Raw genomic sequence first — 23,219 nt, 5'->3', positions numbered from 1 at the left:
TTTGGAGGAATCTCACAATTGCTAGGCTGATGAACTTTGCTATCTTTTTAGAAAAGATTAGAAATAGTAATAGCAGTATTAAACTATTTTGCTTCTAATTATAATTGATTTTGAGAAACCCACTATCAATCGATCACAATCAATCACTATCAATCGATCACAATCAATCACTATCAATCGATCACAAATTTCTAGGATGTTCATATTGACGCTGCGTACGACCGTTGCTTTGTTTCGTTCTTATTTCTTTTAGAAGTAAATTAAACAAATTCATATTTTGATTTATAATTTATTTTATTTTATCATATTCTATATCGTCCTTCTTATCATCTTCTTAGCTACATACAAAATTTTATACTAGAACACTTAAAAACAAATGACAAAAAATAAGAAAAAGAAATTAATTTATTCTTTTTTTTTTCTTTTCAGAATAAATTTATATAAATACGTGTTTTTTTTTATTCGATACTTTAGAGTTTTTCTCGAACAATAAGAATCATAACAGACAAAATAAGTGTTATAAATATTTTGTTTATAAATAAATACACAATATTACACTTTAATTTTTCGTCTTTTAAACTGTACAAAATAAATGAAAATTAAATTTAAATAAATACAAACTGGAAGAAACAAAAGATAGTATTTAACAGTTTACTTTTTTTTTTTTATTTTATGAATTTGTTTCAATTAAATTTATATATAAATCACTTGTATAAAGAAATAATCTCCATTTAATTTGTTATTTCAATTAAATGTATGAATAGAAGTTTCTTTCTTTATTTAAGATTTGTTTGTTTGTCTTTAATTTTTAGTTTTGTATAAAGTATCTACTTAGAGCAAAAAATACATATACACCATGCTATAGATATATTTTAGTTTTTTTCATCTTTAATTTAAAAAATATACACTTACACATTCGCTTATAATTCGCTTAAACAATTTTGTACAAAAATTTACAATACATTATTGGCAACAGTTTTACTTTTCATTTTCATTTTTATTTGTTTTATTTTATTTTTCAGAATTTATTTTGTATCTTTTTGTTTTTTTTTTATTTTTTCAGGGTTATAGTTTTCTATCTAATTAAAAATATATAGATATAAATATTTCTATTATTACAAAAATTCTGTTTTATGTGCTGATGGGGGCTTACACCAAAAAAAAAATTGTTAAAATGAAAAAGAAAATAATATTGTTTTATGTTTTTATTTTGAAATTATTAAATTTTGTGCCACTTTGTTTTTTTTATATTTATTAATTTAAAAAATAAATAAGCTAATTTACTGTACACTGAGAATAATAATAATAATAATATTAATTTATAATTAAGTTTCTATAAAACTCATACTTGAATAGTATCTTCATCATCACTAGGCGGTCGACTACTTTCTGAACGACCCGGTGGACTGCCGGGATTCAATGTCGGACTGGGTGATCGCCGGGAACTATTGCTATTGCTAATACTGATGTTATTGTTATTGCTACTGCTATTGTTGTTGTTATTGTTGTTGTTAGTATTGGTTTGATAGTAACTACTTAATGACGACAGAGAACTAGACGCTGAGAGATGGGGAAATGGAGCTGTAGCTGGACCTGGCAAGCCACCTAGGCTGCCTAGGGCAGCCGGAACACCTGGATACAATCGATAAGGTAGAGGTTTTTGTAAAGCTGCTGCTGCCGCCTGGCGGTAATATAAATCGGCGGCAGATGGTGGCGTTCCGTGTGGTGATTGGGCTGGATATGGCCATGCACCGAGATAAGGTGGACCGCCATATAATCTCTGGAATGCTGCATAGTTGCCAGCTTCGGCAAGTAGTTCAAGACCCACAGCAGTTTGACGTTTCCATTTTGTTCTGCAAATAGAAAAAAAGATAAAAGATTGAAATTAAGTTAAGTTGAATATTTGCAAATAAAAAGTCAAAGAAGTGAGCATATTTAGGAACTTTAAGAACATTTTTCTTTTAAGTTTTTACAGCTTCATTAATTGGTATTTGAATAATGCTATCTAGGCATCTTAACTTTTTTGTCAAAAATTGTAAAATGTAATAATTCATTTAGGGTGCTTTTGATAGGATATCAAGACATTTGAAGGTATTTCATGCCATTTCTTTCAAACCAGGTTTAAGATTTAAGTTAAGATTTAAGTTGATCACTGGTAACTTTATGATTGACCAGCATTTCAAGCGTTATAGTAGCTTTCTTAGACCGTATGTTAGCTTTGCGTTGCACAATGTGTTTCAAGAGTCAATAGTCTATCTAAGTTTAAAGAAATAAGGCCCGATAATAGTTTCAGAGCACAAACCGGGTCAAAAAGTTACTTCCTGGTGGGGTTTCATGAATAGTTTTTGAGTCTTCCAAAGTGGACAGTTTTGTTTATTACCGCAGCCACCGGAGATGGTGAAATGAGCATCGGCGTTTTTTGCGATAAGCTCATGCACTGAACCATCGTTTTCATAACGATTTTAGACCGTTTTTCGGAATGTTTTCACAAATAGCTAATATATGACATTTAATTTCGTTTTAGAATCGGCTAAGAAGTTGCTTAAACAAGTTTTGTTAATTTTGCTTCGATTTCTTGGGTACTACCACATTTTGGAGTTATATACCATCAAACGAACCACTGTTCCGCATTAAGCCTTTTTTAACTTCCCAAAGGAAGTTATTGTAATGGGTCCGATTTGTCAAATTGAAAATATTGACATTTCTCGACGTTTCAAGGTTCCTACAGTCGAAATAAAAGATTTTTAGAAAGATGTCTGTGCGTGCGTGTGTACGTGCGTTTGTACGTCCGTACGACTTCAAATAAATTTTGTTATAAAGAAAATAATAAGGCAAAAAAATGCAGAAAGGGCTCTCAAGGAAATTGCGTGGGTGGTTTTTTTACCATAGCAGTTTGAAAAAAAGGTGAACATTTTGGTTAACCCTAAATATCTTACGAACCAACAACGCTAGAGACTTGAATTAAATTTTATATAATATATTGTAGTGTGGTATCAAACAAGTATATTTTTTGGAAAAATTCCATTTAACGGTTTTTTTTATAAATCAAAAAAACTGAAAAAAAAAATGTTGTCACCTCCAAAATTTTAAGACTAAAATATGATTTCATCTCCAAAACAGTTTTTTGCAACAAAGAATAATGTTTTTGACATCTGATAAAATTTTGAGAAAAATCGAATTGACAGTTTTTTTTATAAAAAATAAAAATACAAAAAAAAAAACATTACTAAAAATTTTTAAAAATTGAATATCGATTCAAATATCTTTTCAAAAACTTGAAATGCGGGCTTTAATCTTATTTTATCTCATAAGAAATATTGTTTTCAACATTCTGAAAAATATTGAGAAAAATCGAATTGACAGTTTTTTTACAAAAAATAAAAACCTAAAAAAGAAATTAATAAAAGTTGGTAAAAATTTATTTTCGACTCAAACATATTTTCAAAACTTTCAGATATTGGCTTTAATTTTCTTTTATCTTTCAAAAAATATTGTTGTCAACATTTAGTAACATTTTGAAAAAAATCAAATTGACAGTTTTTTTACAAAAAATAAAAACTTAAAAAAAAAATGTATAAAAGTTGTAAAAATTTATTTTGGACTCAAATATCTTTTCAAAAATTGTAGATATTGGCTTTAAACTACTTTTATCTTTCAAAAAATATTGTTGTCAACATTCAGTAACATTTTGAAAATAATCTAATTGACAGTTTTTTGTACAAAAAAATAGAAACCTAAAAAACGTTAAACAAAAGTTGCTAAAAATTGATTTTCGATTCAAATATCTTTTCAAAAATTTGAATTATTGGCTTCAAACTAATTTCATCTTATAAGAAATATTGTTTTCAACATTCGATAACATTTTTGAAAAAAATCGAATTGACAGTTTTTTTTTACAAAAATAAAACTCTAAAAAAAAAAACAATACTAAAACTTGGTAAAAGTTTACTTTCGACTCAAAATTTAAAAATATTGGCTTCAAACTTATATTATTTCTTAGAAAATATTGTTTTCGATATTAAGTAATTTTTATATAAAAATTCAACAGTCCGTTTTTTCATAAAAAATTAAATCTACACAAAATAGTACCCAAATTTGGTAAAAATTGATACGAGTGCATATATAGACAAACTTTTAAGCAAGACAAATCGACAGACGGGATGGGAAGTTATCAGTGTGGGTCGTATCCCAGCCTCTTTTTAACTTATTTAAATCTTTCAATAACAAATAGAAATTATTTTATTGAAATCTAAGCATTTTATAAAACACATATAAATAAAAAAACTTCATTCAACATCAAAATTCATGTGAAAATTTATCTAAATGACCATCAAAATAAGTAAAATTCAACCCAGAGATACACATAAACACATTTAACACCTCATTTTAAGGATAGATATATTTATGTAATACATTCTTTCTTATCATCTTCTCAACACCACATTACTTACAAACATACACATATACACCTAAGGTTAACCTATACAAAAGAATGATTAACGATGTGTAGCAATAAAATAGTTACCACTTTAATTCTTTTTATTATTCAAGAATTTAAATAATTTCCACCACAACGAACCTTCACATTTAAAATACCTACCTACCGAAAGAGAAAAAAAATCCATTACATATAAATAATTCTAAACGCATCTACAATTAGCATAAATTAGTAATAAAAGATACAAATGTATCTTTATTTGTATGAATTTAACCGAATACGATTCACTCGAGTGGAAGTTCAACTCTTCTTTATTTTATTAATTGAGAGAGAGAAATAAAAATCAAATTGCAACTGAATCATATAATTGTCAAATTGCAAGCTGTAATTTGTTAATGATTATTTATTATTTGCATTTTGTATATTTTTATATTGTATGAGATTGTTTGTATCTATTTATCTACGTTTGTATGCATTCATACAGACAGACAGATATTTATTATAATTTAACTCAGAGAATAGGGTAATCATCATAGAATTGGTTTACTTCCTGTCCGCGCATTCGTTATAGGTTAGAATTCTAATTATGGGTTTTCGCCACTTCGTATACTTTGTATATGGAAGACCGAACAAACGGCCAAACAATGGGCCAAAACAAAAACATAACTCCAACCATCAAAAACTCTTTATAGTTAACCCGACAATTTGAGCTCAACTGCCGCCGCCACCGCCACCGCACCACATCCCATCAAAGTGCTTATTATAATTGAGCTCCACCGCCACAAAAATATTAACAACAATAACAACTGCATGAAAAATATCTATCCAAAACTACACTCTAGAGGTATGAGATGGAGGTTCCTATACTATAGGTATGTATTTAGAATTTAGAATTAATACGTCTATTTATCATCAAATTAATCAAACAATAACCGCTGTAATAATTCTCGTTTTCCAAATGAGGTAACACGGTAATTTCTCTCGATAAAAGGTACCTGGGCTGAGCTGAACTGAACTAAGCTGAGACGAGCTGCCAAAGAACGACAATCTAACCTAAACCTAACCGACCAACAAAACAACCAACCAACAGACCCGATCTATAACTATGGCGCTATTTAGGGTACGTTTACATCTCTCCGGATGGCATATTATCTATACAAACTCTTTTGTATCTCCTTTACAACTCCGTCACAATATATAGATACATATGAAGATGTACAGATGTACCTCTATATAGATACTATAGAGAGGCAGATAGGTGAATGTATCTCGGGAACCATTTAAATCACATTAATACAAATTATCTAGCACATTAAAATGCGGTTAAATTGTGGTCTGTTTTCAATATATTTTTTTTTTTAGTTGAGATTCATGTTTTTTTTGTTTTTAAGATACATTCATACAGAAAAAGAAGAAGATACGGGGATATGAGAGGATTTGGAAGAGGGTTGTTGTGCTTGGTTTATAGACTTGAATGTTGCAATGGAATCGAGAAGAAGTGAGGTAGTGGCACGGCAGCGACGAAGGTGATGGGGGGAATTTTTGTGGCTTCGCGTTAAAAATTGTGTTTTAGGCCACGTTTTGTGTGTGTGAACATCATCAAGTTAAGTTAATTACACGAATAAGCACGGATAATTTGTTTTATTTTTCTTTTATTTATTTTTTGATTTTTCATGAATGAAGAAAGGAATTATATAAAAGAAAATAAATTTATTTAAAAAATTAAATGTATCTAACAAGGAAATATTTCCCGATTTTTGTTTCTTTTTTTTCTGTAGATGTAAGTACTGTAAAAGGGTGTATATACCTCGCTTAGTATTTTTCTTGTAATTTTCAAACTTAAAACCATTGATTTATTTATAAGAAGGAATAAAAATAAATGTTCGCCACCCTAGTATTACAAAAAAAATAGTAAAATATGAAGTAATGAAATCGTCATTGCGGGCGATTTCAATGTACACAATTCTTTTTGGCTTCGTTATTCTGGCCAGTCAACACCGGAAGAAAGGTATGTTGCGATCTTTGCTGAGTTAAATCAATTAACTCAGCTTGTCGACTTTGCAGGTCAATCCGCCAACACCCTAGACTTGTTTCTTACCTCTGACCCTAATAAATACACAATCAATGTATTACCGCCTCTTGGCACATCAGACCATTGTATCGTATCTGCAAAATTCTCATGTCGAAAAAACCCAGTTAAAGAAAAAACTCCTATGAGAACCGTTTGGCAATATGAGAAAGCCAACTGGGACGGTCTCAACGAAATCTTCAGGAACTTTAACTGGTCACTATGCTTCCTCGATACTGACATGAATTCCAAGGCAGAAATGGCCAAAAATTTAATTCTTTGTGGAATGAGAAATTTTATCCCGAATAGGGTAAAATCTATCAAACTCAAAGAGAGCTCATGGTTTGATTCGAGCTGTAAAGATGTTATTAGGTTCAAAGATGTAAGTTTCCGTTGTTACATAAAGCCAACCCAACTGAAGAAAATCTGTAACGTAATGTAATGGTCAAATTCGTCGAACCAAATTTTTGCATGATCAGAAATTAAGGCAAAAAATACTACAATGTCCCAAAGGTAGTACAAATTTCTGGTCATTTGTTAAAAACGTATGAAACTCCACGTCATCCTGGGTTCCAACGCTCGTCCACAATAACACTCCCTAAGCTCTGTTGATAAAGCCAATTTGCTTGCAGCACAGTTTGCTGTTAAATCGACGCTACCGAGAAGTGTCATTAGTCCTTTTGTTCTTGAGAGCGTAAATGATTCTTTCGGACGAATCTTCTTTCGCACTCGTGCAGTCCCAAGAGTACTGAAAGACCTTGACATACACAAATCCGCTGGCTCGGACAGTATTCCTCCTATTGTTCTGAAGAGGTGTTCTTCAACGCTGCCAAAACCACTGCGTAAGCTTTTTTATCTGTCCTATTCTACAGGTCTCTTCCCAAATGGATGGAAAACTGCATTTGTAGAGCCTGTCCTCAGACCTCAGACTATCGTCCAATTGCACTTTCTAAGGTCATGGGAACGCTGATTATTTTTCAGCTTAAGAAATATCTTGAAGAACGGAAGCTTCTTAATGACCGAAAGTATGGCTTTCGTAGCAATAGGTACACTGGTGATCTCATGGTTCATCTCACCGAACAGTGGAACAAATCTTTACATCGTTTTGGAGAAAGTAATATTATTGCACTTGATATTTCAAAAGCATTTGATAGAGTTTGGCACCAAGCTCTCTTATCGAAAATGGGTTCTTTTGGTATTGACGAATCTCTTCTTCGTTGGATCAGATATAACCTTTCTAACCGTTCAATAAAAGTTGTATTAGATGGTTTCAAGTCTGAAATTCATAAAATAAATGCTGGTGTCCCTCAGGGCTCCGTTTGGTCGCCAACTCTCTTCCTTATATTCAAAAACAATCTTTTGTCTGTCACTTCTAATCTATTAAACTGTTTCGCCGACGAAAGTACCCTCAGCTTTTCATATTCGTTTGTAGATTCACTTCTAGGAATGCTCATCAGTTTACCCTTGAGCTCAATTTCGGGCGTACAGTCAAGTATAGAGATTCTTTCTTAAATCGCACATAGAGAATGTGGAATGCTTTGGCCAACTCTGTTTTTCCCTCCCATTTTGATGTTCAGAACTTTAACACCAATGTGCACCGGTATCTCCTTTTAAATCCTTCCCTATTTTCCTAACGCTCGCACTGTGTTTAAATATAAACATATAAAGGGCACTAATAACCCCTTGAGTGCTTGTGAATGTAAAAAAAAATTATATACTTGATCATTAAACTGCATTAATGTTAAGAAAATGTTGTCCTTCAAAAAAAACTTGAAATAACTTTTGTCCTGAATTAAAAGTAAATGTCTGCAAAAAGTATAAGAATCTATCGTTAAAGAGTTTGTTGCTTAATTAAGTTATGAAGAATGAAGATATGAATGAACTGGGAGTTAGGGCTTTGCATTATTTTTCTTTTATTTTTTGTTAAAAGTTAAAGAAGTACTTATCATAAAACAGTTTATAATATAAAATAACCCTGACACGTCAAAAACATTGGTGCAAAATTTTAAACATCTTATTGTAAAGACTAACAATTTGCTAAATATTTACAATTTACTAAAAGAGTCCACAATTTTAAGCCTTTCTTTTTGTTTAATTCTGTAACTATAATAAACTGATAAACAGAAAAATTCGATTCATGTCTAAAAAGTGACAGTTCGTGAGAAAAACAAAGCAAATACGCTTAAACGGACCTATAATTGGAATTTCTAACTCGTAACTCAAACAAACCATCCACCGCTCTTATAAGCATAATTGTAACATGCATTTAGAAAATTGCTAAAAGTGTTAAGATCGTTTAAAATTAGGTCAATCATCTATTAAGCTTAGTAAATCGTTTAAAATTGTGTGCCACGTTTTTCTTAAGATAGTATTGGAGTCGCCAAAGAATTTTATTTTTCAGAATTATTTTTGTTAAAACTTTCCATTGATTTTGTTCAACTAATTCCAAATGATAATAAAAATATTGTGTATAAAATGAAGTACGCTCTACAGAAAGAATCTTAATTTTGCTCAAATTATTTCAGTCAGAAAACAATTTTGACAATTTTTGCAACAGTATTTCTTTTGCGTACTTTCCTTAAATTGCATTTCGAAAAGAAGCCTGACTTAATCTATTCGTAACTCTTTTCTGCATAGATTCTAATTTTAAGAGATATAGTTGAAGAAAGAAAGGAAAAGGTCTTAAGTTGTAAACATATTGAAACGTTAAAGAATATCAAAATTTACAATTCGACAGATAGGCCGCTTTAAAAAGTGTAAAATATAGTACTTAGGGTTGAGCGAAGTGTTCTCCTTGAAACTCCCATTCTGTTTTTTTAATATTTCGCAAGTTTTTAGGAAACTTGTTTTTGGGTTCCACATCTCAAATCGTGATTGATAAAATAACATATACATGTACATGTTGTACAGTACTGCATAGAAATAGGAAAGGCTGCTTTCTTGAGTAATTCTTGATTATTTTCAAATAAATGTTGACGATATTGCTAAAGATTACTGCAAAACTCATAAAATTCCCCTCTTGGATTATTAATGATATTTTATTTCCTCCATCAAAATCAAAACCAACAATAATTGTTAAGCACTTAAGTATCTATATAGATTGCATCCCTTTTTTTTTCTCAAATTCGTATACGTATAAGACGAGTTCAAATTCGATGTGGTTTTCTATGTTCTTTGCCAGCAACACTATAAAATTCTTCAAAATGTTTACAATGATTCGTTCCGGTTTTAAAATAAAAATGTATTGTTCACCGAAGGGTGATGAGATGATAATTTAATAGGATTAAATAAAAATTAAAGAAGAAGAAATAAAAAAAACAACAACAAATACCATCCCTTTTTTCTAGCTGGCGTCAGAGTTTTGCCAAATAAATACAATTTCAAAATTGTGTGTCTACGAAATTTTGCATATCCATTTAATTTAATTGTATTGATCCGCCCATAATTGCACACCTTTTTGTATCCCAAAAATAAAGTTAATCCTATTGGAAAGGACCTGTTTTATTTTTGCAACTATTGTTTTATTCTGTCACCTTGACATGGATATGGTCAAAGAGGTATTTCTCCTCATACACGTAAAACCGTCAGGTACGTACCTTGAGATAATTGATCTTTTTGAGGATTTTTGTTTTTCCTTAATCTTCAAGTGCGCATCAAAAAAATAAAGGAAAGAAAAGTTTTAATTGATGGAATTAGTTAAACAGCAGTAGTGCAACCTTTTATGTATATGTACATTTCTTTTCCTAGCTCTATATGCAAAGGCTTCTTATAAGATGTCGAAAAAGACTTTTCTTAACACACAAAATTAATGATCGAAAATATATGTACACCCAGCAGCACCAGCCATAAGCCATCAGCATAGCACAACCAGAAGCAAGAAATCTTGACACACACTTTGACTTCAAACGATGTAGGTATGGCTGTGTACCTACGAGTATATAGCCTTTGTTGGCGGTGATTATAATATAGCATCGAGAGACGGCGGCGGCGCCGTTATGGCCTTTTCGAAGGTACATCATAGTGGCGCCTCAATCGACTTAGGGCGTAAATTTGACGAACGAACATGATGAGCAGAAAAGATAATTGTTCGGATGCCGACCTTTTATACTTTAGTTCAGTCATCAGAGCATCTCTTCTTCTTATATTCATTCAGAGGTAGCGCGCTAGAGAGTGTATTTAAATATTCGTCTAAATGATTTTCGTTTTTTTTCCTTTCATTTTTAAGCTTTGAAAGACCGTCTCGACTCAGCATGATTGGTTTAAACTGATTCGAGTAACGCCTTCGATTGAAGTTAAAAGGTGAACTTGGAAGTACCTGTCACTTGCTAATAATAAATGCACGAGGGGCATAATGTGTATACCAAAAAAAAACTTGAAAAAAAGGCTCTTCAAAGAACGCGCTCTTAATTGGTGCTCTTAATGAATCAGTTTATGAAGTAATAGGATACAAATTACTTAATTGTTGGATCAGGTCTTATAACATGCTCGCCATAGCCAGGTGAATAAACTGGTCTTAAAAAAACTTATAATAGAAATACCAACCTAGGTAAAGACATACCCATATAGACAGACAATGTATCTACTCTCAATAATAATTTTTCAATAAAATTTGAGTGGCAGTCTTATAAGGCAGCTTGATCGAAGATTTATGTGTGTATGTATATGAAAGTATCTCAAGTATGTGCATATACGAACGAGTAAGTAGACATACCTATTTTCTGGATATTGACTTTTTATATCAGTAAAAAAATACTAAAAGCATTCATAAATCAAATAAACAACTTTTTGCAATTTGCATTAAGAAAAAATGAAAAAAAATATAAATTGGCAATTTCATTTGCATTGGAATGTGTAATGTTAGGAATTCAAATTCGCAAATAGGTGTTAATATATAATTGGAGTGTTTTTTTTGTTGCAGGTTTTATTGTTATAGCAATACCTTTAATTATTATTATTATTATTGTGCACAGCAGCTGAAAATCTGCTAAGATCATAATAAATATTTTTAATCAAACCGAACTTGTTTTCAATTAGTTCACATATGTACCTACATACTGTATTGACACCGATAAATTTAAACTAACGTCGAGGAACTGCAAGGTTGATACAAAGTTTCTGTTGACATATTGAGAGTAAAATTTATTTTGAGAAAAAACACTTTAACGATGACTTTAAGTATATATTGCTTGATAAAGAATCTTTCTTAAGGAAACATGTATAAGCGGATCGCTTCGCACGACCCCGTCTGCGCCACTGGACACCTTGCTCTACCTAACACCTCTTGACATATTAAGCAAACAAATAGCTTCAAGCTCTGCTATTCGTCTCAAAGCATCGTCGCAGTGGACTAACAACAACATTGGCCACTCCGTAATTCTAAGGTATTTAGAATCAATTCCAAAGCACACAGACTACACCATCCCCCAAATACAATTCGACAGAAACTTCCAGATTTCTATACCTACCAGATCTTTTTGGGAGGATAGGACATTCTTGGAGGATAAGTCAATCCATTTTTACACCGATGGGTCAAAAACAAAGAAGGGGTTGGTAGAGATGTGTACGCTGAACGACTGAAATTAAATCTCTCATTCCGCCTTCCCAATCATTGTAGCGTGTTCCAGGCGGAACTTTTGGCGATTAAGGAAGTCTTGTCTTGGCTCAAAGAAAACGTGATATCAACATCTGATATCCGTATTTTCTCTGACAGCCAGGCCGCTATCAAATCTCTGGACTCTGTCTCTACAAACTCCATAATAGTCCATAACTGTCGAACATCTCTAATGGAGATGGCGCAACAGTTTAATATTCCCCTTTGCTGGGTGCCGGGCCATAGAGACATTCCAGGTAACTGTAAGGATGATGAACTCGCCAGGAACGGTGCAGTACAGACCATCCTACCACGTTTGGCAAGTACTGGCAAACCAATCGCTACTTGTAAACTGCTACTAATGCAAGACGCTGTGAGGAGGGCTGGCACCAGGTGGACGGACATCACCACGTGTCAAGCCACAAAAAGCATCTAACCAACACTGGATTTAAAACGTTCAAGGTGCTTGCTCTCTCTAAGCAAATCGCATATAAGCTCGATGATAGGTGTCATAACCGGACAGTGTCTAATAGGATAGCACGCCACGAGACTAGGCGTATTCTCAAATGACTTTTGCAGAAGCTGTATGGACGAGGAAGAGGAAGAAACGGTTCTTCATCTTCTCTGCACATGCCCTGCTCTAGCTCGAAAACGCAAGAATTACTTAGGAGAATTCTTCTTTGACGATCTAAACGATCTAAATCATATCGGTATAATCAGCCTCTCACGTTTCCTAAGGGACTCAAGCTGGTTCCATTGAGCTTAGGAGGAAGCCTCATGATTCATGTGGTATCACAATGGGCCATTAAACTGGCCTAAGTGTGTCCGTTTCCATCTTGGACAGCCACTATAACCTAACCATAACCTAACCTAAGGAAACATAAATAAGTTTATAAATGATGAGTTTTATTCTAAAATAGATTCTGCCACTATGGGGATTAAATCTGAGTTTAATAAAACTAATAGTCTCAAAAAATTACTTTTTAGAAAATGCAAAAGAAAATTAAGTAGTAGTACCCGTGGCGTGACGGCTAGTGCGTTAGATTGTCATACCAGAAATCTTGGGTTTAAAATCTGCCTGTGCCATCTAAGTTTTTTTCACGAGTATTTACAGATCCTCCGAGAGTGATTATTGTCATAAAAAGCGCTTTCCCAAAATAGCCGTTCGGATTCGGTTTAGAACTGTTGGTCTCCTCCATACATGATAACATTATAGTCGCACACAGGAATGCTTAAGAGTTGTAAGTCACTAGGCCCTAGTTCTCAACGGACTCTTGAGCCTAAGCATTCAAGTTCACAAAAGAAATCCCACGGCATAAGTGGGTAAAAATAGTGATAAAATATAGTAATAGTCATATTAAAGTTCGCGCATCAGCTCTTTTGTTTGTTAGATTATTGTTTTAATTTTGTGGTTTAGTTAAAAAATATAAGTATGTAATTGTGTGTAATTTAAATGGTTCAGTTGTTTAATATTTATTTATGCATTTTTATATATATTTATGTTGGTATTTCTAAGCTTTTTTAAATCAATAACAGTTAAAAAATAATTTTTTTTTCAAAAAGAAACATTAAACAATAAAAACAATTCTAATGTTAAGATTTTCTGATTTTTTGTTTTGTTCCAAGTTCTCAAATTGTATTTTTTTTTTTTAATTTTAACTAAACACGTTTTTTTGTACTTTCAAAGTTGAAGTTTCAGATTACTTTAAACGCTGAAGTGTTTAAATTTGTATATGAAAAAGTGTAAAAATATAAATGCGACTACTCGCTTGTTATTATTTAATGCCAATTACCAAAAATCAAATTAAACTGTTCATTTTTCTTTTAATCAATTCCACCAAATCACCATAAATACAAAAATAAACTAAACAAAAATTGGAATAAAGTTCAAAACAAAACCAATTTCCAATTAGCATTGAAAAATAACTTTCCGCAACTTCTACCTTCATTGCCTACCTACTTATATAATAACAACCATTTTAAAGCAAGGGCATTCAATTTCTAAAACAAAAACATCCAAAGCCTTCTCAAAACCTCCCACTATAATGTCTGCATATTATTTTCAACCCCCTCCATCTCTCTCAAGTCTCACTATGCTGATCATAACACAAATTGGTAACGAAATTTTTCAAACTATTAGCATGTTCCTGCCCTTTTGAACCAAAATCCTTCAGCAGAAATTATTTGCTCTCTCTCTAGCTGTGTATAAGTACGTCCAGTTTTTGAATTTAAGATAAACCGCCAATTAGAGTTATACTCTATACACTGAAAATATATGTAAAAAATGGAAAAGTAGCGAATAATGGCGGCTGAACGCTCTGCAGTCGCTGCCTTCAACGTCATATACTGTGTGTTGAAAAATGCTCCAGCTCCCTCGCTAATGATCCACTTCTGTATTGTATGTTAGTACTCAGAAGTAGGATGGAAGAAGGTAGTAGCCTGCTGCACGAGAAATTCAAATCATGCTCTAAAGAGCCAATTTCCTTTGCTGCTGATGGCATATTGGCATCCCGCACTTGAATTGCGCTTGTGAAATATTTATAAAAACAGTTTCCCGCTTATTCTCCTCCAAACGCTTCTTATACAAGTATATATATTCTTCATGATCTTCGTGCAAATATACGGAGTTGGAGCATTAAGCGATGACGATGACGACAATGACGGAGCGGTGGCATGGTGCGGCAGCGATGATGGCAGAATATAAGCGAGAGGTGCAGCTGCACTAAATGCATCGTTTTGAAGTTGTTCCTTTTTATACTCACAAATCACGCCAAGTTTTATAACTTGTGCCCGTTTTGGTGGTAATTTTGAGACCGACATGGCTGCTGCTGTTGCTTTTGCTGCTCCTACTGCTGCTGAATTGCTTTAAACTCTATAGGCCTCCGGGTGAAAATTGTTATACCAAACTGAATAAATGTCTATGGCTACAGTTTAATCCTTTCCAAGGACAATTATTGCCACATCATGATATAAATTGCACACATACTTCTTTATACACCACTGCATATTCCGTAAGTGCGGTAAAGCGTATGCAAGTGGAGTGTTTGTCCAATTATAAATCAAATCAGAAACGTTACCAGTTACCATCATCTTCATATAAATGTAAACCCATAGAAGGAGTCATATAAAAGACCATCATAAAACCTATCACGAAGTGGTTAGGTTTTGATGACTATGAATGACTTTTGTGGAAGCAACTTTGCCACTGACCATCACTGACACTGTAAATGGAGGGCTGTCATAAAATTATGCAATAAAAATGATGAACTAAGTTGCAGAAAGATGTAACGAGTCTTGATCTTGATACGATGATGTTGGCAGAAGCCCAGAGCTGAATAACTAGTTTTGTGAATAGAAATTATTTATGAGGGAGAAATAAAGTCTGAACGTCTTTTAACTTGATTTTCATCTATGTATTTGTTTGAAGTTTTTTAGACAATTTTTTTTTTATGATTTTGAGTAGGTACAATTTTGATTTTAGGAAATTATATTAACGAGGGAATTTTTTGTTGGTAATATCCTCAGCAAAACAAAGAAATATTTTCACAAGGAAATTTATTGTTTTAAATACTTTATTTCTTTCTCTCCCTTGTATACATTTTTAAAAATTGTGAATGACTTAAAAGTGTTTCCCTCATTCCTAATTTTGTCTTCATTTTTCAAAACTCCTCTAAGGCCTCTCTTTTAACAGCTTATACATTCATACTTTGTATAAACCTAATGAATAACTTAATAAAATATAATTACTACATCACATCCAGGCACAACATCATCGCAAATATCGTTATAATAACTTTATTTCCTACATAAATATAAACTGTTTTATATACATACATATATATTATATATTGTTATATACGTATGAACAAAGTATATCATTTAATGTGTAACCAAGTTTGAAATTGCAATGTGCCATATTATTAAACACAAAATGAAATGAAAAAAATATAAACATACGTACATCTAACTTAAAAGGGGAACAATAACTTTTAAGTGAAAAAAAACTAGTGCAATATTTAATTGCAAGTTGCAGACGAGTGCATTTGTTATAAATATTTAAAAAAACACATATCTGAATATACCTACCTTACCTATGTAGGCATAATCACATAGGGAATAAAAATAACACAATACAAAAAAATAATAAAAGTGAAAGACTTTTAATTAAATCAATTATTTGCTTGATGTGAGTTTTTTTTGTTGTTGTTGTTGTTGTATTATTTTGTTGTGCATGTGTGAAAAAACATAAAGTAAATTGCAAACATTTTTCATTATAAACAGCAGCAGGAAGGGTATAATTGTTAAGCAGCTTAACAATATCGGTAAATGGAACGTTTTTTTTTCTTTGTTCGTTTTTAGAAAGAAAAATGGAGCCCATGTCCCAGGGGTGGTTAGGAAAAATTGGGTTTTTGCCAGTAACAGGGTAGAAGATACTTTTAAGCTCTACTTATATATATTCTTGCGTTATTCGGCAGATAAATTAGCGACAAGTGGACATACTTTGAAAAAATTACTTACTAACTTGTGGTAAAGAGCTTAATTGATACGTCCTTAACACTCCTCACAATGTCCCTTTATTTTGGACTGGAACAAAAACTTTAAGGGTTGGGGGTTGAAAGAAGATCAAGTATACTGTTTTAAAAATTATTTTGTTATTTCTATATTATACATTTGGAAAAATATGATTTATTAAGAAAAGAAGGTTTAGAGTTTCACCGACATTGGAAATACAGCCATTTTGAAAACAAATTACTTTTTGCAATATGTTTAATAGCTGCTCGGAACTTTAGTTTTCACAAATGATCTAAGAACAACCTGAAGACAATATTTCTATAAAATTTCTATTGATCCAAATTTTTAATGATTAGTCAAGATGGATACATTTTCAATTTAATTTCAAATACCTTTGGTTTTTTTTTAATAAAGTTTATAATCTTATTTGCAAACAGTTTTTGCCGTAACTTGACTTCTTCACGATTCTTTCAATTTTTTTAGAATGTTACCATACTTTGTCAACAACTAAATTTCGACTTCTTATTTAAGAACCATTTTTTGGTATCAACTTAAAAGGAAAGTACATAATAACAAATAATTCATCAAGTGAAGTATTTATTTTGGTAGATTTATTAATAATTGTATTAAAAATTATCAAATAAATGTATGAAAATATTCTTCGATCATCTTAACCGAATCTTATGATTTTTAAAAAACCGTTAAAGGCATATTTTTTTAAGAATATCTATAGCACAAATTTAAACAAGAAAAGCTGAATTTTAATTTTTTTTTTAAATTTTAACCATTAAGCGAAAACAAATTTGTGACAATTTCTTTATAATATATGACAGTTTCAGCTTTTAGATGGCATGTGTTTTTTTTTTATAACCACAAATCAGTGCTTTGATCCTTAAAGAAAAAAAAAAAAAGAACACAATCTTAAAATTGATTTTGCACATAAAATAATTGACTGCCAATTATTTTCTGACCAAACTTATCATAACATTCTATATTTGAAAAGTGAATAGAACAATTAATTCTCTTTACTCATACAACTAATTAGAAATCAATTAGCACTTAATTAGAATTCAATTTGCACTTATGTATATCTAAATAAACTTTTGTGGCTTAAATTGACATTTTAAATATTAAGCTGTCTAACTTAACGTGCATATAAATTATTTTCTTTTTTAATTTATAGTTCTTAGTATCAATAAATTGTATTATCTTTGTCATTTATTTCTTTACTGTAATAACTATGTCCCCACCTTTAAGAGCAATATTTTTCCGGCTAATTTTTACAATTTTGCAACTAAAGTTCACTTGTATTTATTTTTGTCAAGACCACAGTTTTGTAATTAAGATCAACATTTTCAAGATTCATTAACTCCTTTAAAATAATAATACATTGACTCTCGACTTGTAAATAATAAATTAAGAAATTAGGTAGTGCAACTGTCCGTTGAGAACTATGGCCTAGTGACAACTCTTAATTCTTAACCATTTCTGTGTGAGAGTAATGCTGTCAGGGGTGGAGGAGACCTACAGTTTTAAGCCGAATCCGAACGACTAATTTGAGAAAGCACTTTTCATTAAAAGAATTACTCTTGGAGAATTTGTTAATTCCTCACAAGAGGCAGCACCCTGAAAAAACTGTATGTGGCACAGGCAGGGATTGAACTTAAGACGTCTCGCATGACTACGTACTTTTTGTTTTATTAATTTTTAACCACAGCAGCAAATCTAACTATCTAAAATGTTTTGTTTTTTTATTTGTCATTTTCCTTTTTTTTTATTGTTCCATATTTTCGTATATTATTTTTTTTGTGCCACCATTTTGTGCGGCTATTCTACTTAAAACTAAACCCTAAAACTATTTAACAAGTATGTAAGCCGGCCAACGCTTAAAACCCAATCCCGACTACCCACTATCAAGTGCCGATTGAAGCCACCAAAACTGGTTCTTCTGCTTCACCCTATCATTTCGGTCCCGTTCGGACACAGGCCTACTTAACCGAAGGAGCTCTGGTCCGCCTTGTGCCATGACGTCCCTATTGTACAGAAGTCGCCTGATCAATCGGGTAGATTAGCGGAACTGCCAATCTATCCTGTATCAGACCGCATCTACCTAAAAAGAGGAATGCCTTTGGTGGAATGAAGCCGCTCAAGCGTGCACTTTCAAAATACTCGTCGTTCGGATAGAACGCCCCGAAAATTAAATTGTTGGTAGAGGACATAGCTCTTGCAATGTTACCTCGGACGACTTTATCACGAAATTGTCAATTCTGTTGATTAGAGCTCCGTTGTATAGAACCTCGTTGGAATAGTAAATAACGTAAGAAGATTCGGCTGTTCGATATAAGCCGGTACAGCGTCGTAAACACTGCCGCTCGAACACCCGAAACTTCTCCATCTGGAAAGGGGCAACGTTGAACCACACAGGACAACCATAAACGATTATCGGCCGTATGAGGGCCATGTAGCAAATTACCTTCGCTCTGGGGTCAAGCCGACTGCTAAAAAACAACCGTTTCGTCAGAGCGACGGCTCCTTTGGCCCTGGTCAGAGCAGCAATTATATGTCTGTCGAAATATAAATACTGATCTAACCAGATACCGAGGTACTTCACTACACTTTGGCTGCCCTTGAAGATCAACGATGACCATCTTGCGCCAATTCTTACACGTATCCCTGGTGGCCCTAGCCAACGGATTCCGGAACAGAATTGTCTTCGACTTCTGGACATTTTTTTTTCAGTTTTCAGTAGTCGCAATATCGCTGAATCTTGTCGATATCACGCTGCAAGAGAACTCTAATAACCTCAACCTTTCGGGCCGTTCTGTACGCAATTAGATCGTCGGCGTACAAGTCCTACGTACTAACCATCACGCCATGGGTACTACTCTCCACTTGTTAAACCTGATCCGCCTCTGGAACGTCGATGTTGTACGCGTGAAACTCATCAGACCTTATTATTTATATGATTAAATAGTTTGTTGGAATTTTGTTGGTAAGTATGTGATTATAATTACTTTATCTCACATTGTTATAAATAAAGGTAGTAACGTTTAATGGAATTTAACTGGTGATTTCCTACCTTTTTTATACTACATATATCTGTAGTTTAACGTATTTATAAAACCAAGTGCTTGAATAGTTTTATATGCTATGGTAGTGGAAATACCAATTTTGTTTTAAAGTTTCTACAAGGTTAAACAATGGTATATATTTAATAACATAAGTATCGAACACTTGCTATTTAAAATATATAACTTTCTTGGAATCATCAATATTTTTGTTAACATTTATGTCAAATATTGACATCAAATTGACTAAAGTGTCACTTATACAAACATCATTAACCGTCAATTCTTAGTTGATAGAAAAGTGCAAGATCTCTATTATTTTCATCAGCTTGAAAACTTTTGAATAATCAACTAAACATCACATAAGTAAAGGGTGTCCCAAAATTAACGCAAGATTTGAATTAAATAGAAAACGCCGTTTTTAGTCTTTTGATAGTTATATTTGTATTGACTCGTAAAGTACAAAGGATAGGGTTATGTATGGAATAACACATCGGACAAATGGCCTCCACGGCTTTGCATGCACATGTTGAAATTTTCCATGACCATTCTGCATAAATGTGGCTGAATTTCGTTGATGCAGAGTTGAATCTCCTCCTTTAATGCACGGGTGGTTGTGGGCTTGTTGACAAAGACTTGTGATTTCAAATAACCCCATAAAAAGAAGTCTAATTAAGTTATTTAAGTTAAATCACACGATCTAGGAGGCTAATTTTGATCACCGAAACGAGAGAGTACACGACCTGGAAATGTCTCATGCAGTAATTAAATTGTTTCACGGGCTGTATGACATGTGGCACCGTCTTGTTGATACCACATATTGGACACATCAATATAATCCAATTTTGGTTGAAAGAAATGTGTAATCATGTCGCGATATCGAGCACCAGTAACAGTCACTGCCTGACCAGCATCATTTTCAAAAAAATATGGCCCAATTATGCCTCCAGCCCAAAATCCACACCATACAGTCACGCGTTGTGGATGCATTTTTGGGTTCTCCGAACCCCAAATGCGGCAATTTTGGCGATTGACAAAGCTATCAAAATGAAAATGTGCTTCATCGCTTAGGAGGATTTTGCTCGAAAAATCAGGGTCCATTTGTTGATGTTCAATAATCCATTCAACGAACTCTCTTCTCTGTCCATGGTCATTAGGCTTCAATTGAATTTTGTAAGCATGAAGACACAGATCTTTGGTGAGTATACGCTGTAGAGAGGTTCTTGAAATTTGCAATTCTTGTCCACGACGTCGAATTGAGGTTCCTGGATTGTCAGCAACACTCTCACGCACTGACTCTTGGACGACCAGTGTGTTTGGCGCCTCCAACGGATCCAGTCTCCATGAATTTTACAATTAATCTCTTCACAGTTGACGAAGTCAAAACACTATTCCGACCATATTTTGTATGAATTTTTCGAACTGCAGCCGCCAAGCTTTCACTATTTTTGAAATATTCTTTAATAATGAAGACACGTTGCCGTTGTTTTATCGTGTAACGCTCCATTTTTAATAACCCTATACTGTTAGCTATCAAATTGCTTTTTTTTCAGGGTAACCAACACTTCACTGCACAAATGGCGGCAAATTCAAATCTTGTGTTAATTTTGGGACACCCTTTATTATTCTTTTCACTTAAAGCTTTTTAGTGTTATCAAGTTCTATGTTAGCTGACTAAATGTTTGATTGATGATTATAAAATTAGCTTTAAGTGTTTATAATTTATAATCCAGAATATTTGCCTTCTAACAACCTCATGTCGAGTAATATATTTCTTGCAATTTTTATTTCTTTGTTAATAAATACACATAACATTCCTATTGAACTGTTTGATTTGTTTGACACTAAGCAAAAAAAGCTGTCAGAGATTTGTCAATAAATGTAATTATTTTTTAAAATACATTTTCATTCATGTTTCTCACATTGAATTGAACCAAAACGAAAAAAAAAAAACAATCTTTACCTTGAGAATTCTTAATTCAAATTTAAACCCAAAATATTACAAAAATGCCAACAAATCTGTCAGATAAACCGATTAAATGGGTCGATCTGGTGAGTGTCTGTGATCCGTATTACCCTTTCACTGTTATGTAGTAAAAGATGTCGCGTTGGCGTGTTGTCGTTTATATCCATCAAACAAACAAGCTCTTAATTTAATTCTTTTTGTCCGTTTCTGTGTTTATTTATCTTAATTTGTATTTCCTTAACAAGTTGTATGCTTGAATCTTTAAAAAAAAGACATTGCCACATGAACTCTTTATACAATTTATAAGAAAAAAGTCAAATCATTGATTGCGCCTCATCTAAAAATATTGTTTGTTTTCAAAAACTAAGCTTAAATGATCTTAATTCGTTCAATTCAAAAGCTTAACCACCTATCTAATGAGGTCTTGAAGTGATTTGGTGTTTTTTTTTAACATCACTACGTGTACGAATGTGCACCTCTAATGGGCTATTATTGAAATATTTTTGCCTCGCTGATCGATATAATTATATTTCTTAATATACAAAAGAAATAGCATCTTTTGTATCCTATCTACCTTTTGAAGATTTGGAAATCGACATTATGACGTTCGATGAGGCAGTATTTCTCGAGTGAGCATTGTTGTCGTCGGTCGTCGGTCGTTCATCGTCATTGTCGGTCATTAAGTGATTCATCGACTCTCTGATGGGCTTGACAATGGGAAAGTGCTTCTTCTTTTCGATGTTCGATAAAGACCGACGACGACGACGACGATGATGAAGAAGAAGAAGACGACGGACGTTCCTTAAGGTATAATAGAGTTCATACCTTCATCAATAAACGATCATTTTTCACCCGCCATGCCATCACAGCTTTAACTTTATGTATGTTGATGTCTACCTATGCATACCTTCATGTATGCAGTAGCCATCACATCATCAAGATTCTTATGAATTAAAGTCGATCTTTTCATATAAAATATAAGAGAAATAAAAATATAAATAAATTATAAGTAATCATTATCTTTTTGAATGGACTATTGATTTTTTATTATATGAATATAAAAGAAAAGTCGTTAAGATGTTTTCATTTTTTAAAGTTATTCTATTTGTGTCTTGAGTATATATAGTTCTTCGAATGAGCATAACGTGATAGCTTAAGGCATTTAAGCTACTGAATTGATTTCTACTTTTTTTATTAAATCTTTTTTAGGAGAAAAAAAAATAACATAATTTGTATAATATTGATTGTTATTTCTCTAAGTCACGAATGAGCCTTTAGGTATAGTTTCTTAATGTACGTATTATAATTAACATTATATTTTTTAAATGAGATAAGAAAAAAAATATATTTAAATTTTTTTTCATATAAAAATATGCAGATATTGAGATTAAGGAAGCAAACCTTGAAGGCAAAGTAATAAATATTTTCTTAAGTAATTAGAATACGTTTTTATTTTATTTTATTTTGATTCCCTATAAAATATTCGACCGTTTGGCGGGAAATTTGAATGAATAAATAGTTTAATGAATTTTTTATTTTGGTTGAAACTTGGGCGGTCTTTAGTTTGAGATGTCATT

General features: G+C 32.4%; 1 protein-coding gene across 1 annotated transcript in view; it reads right to left on the bottom strand.

Annotated features, from left to right (window-relative positions):
- Positions 1 to 275: 275 nt before the first annotated feature.
- Positions 276 to 23,219, bottom strand: part of LOC129947508 (homeobox protein B-H1) — an 81,500-nt gene continuing 58,556 nt past the window's right edge. Inside the window, exon 3 of the mRNA XM_056058097.1 lies at positions 276 to 1,853. Within this exon, the coding sequence (XP_055914072.1) occupies positions 1,343 to 1,853 (511 nt within the window). The 3' untranslated portion in view covers positions 276 to 1,342. The remainder of the gene's footprint in view (positions 1,854 to 23,219) is intronic.

The sequence above is a fragment of the Eupeodes corollae genome, chromosome 2 (assembly GCF_945859685.1).
Source record: "Eupeodes corollae chromosome 2, idEupCoro1.1, whole genome shotgun sequence".
In the NCBI taxonomy this organism is placed as follows: Eukaryota; Metazoa; Arthropoda; class Insecta; order Diptera; family Syrphidae; genus Eupeodes; species Eupeodes corollae.
Note: the sequence above shows the minus strand (reverse complement) of the source record. Positions and strands in the feature narration are given on the sequence as shown.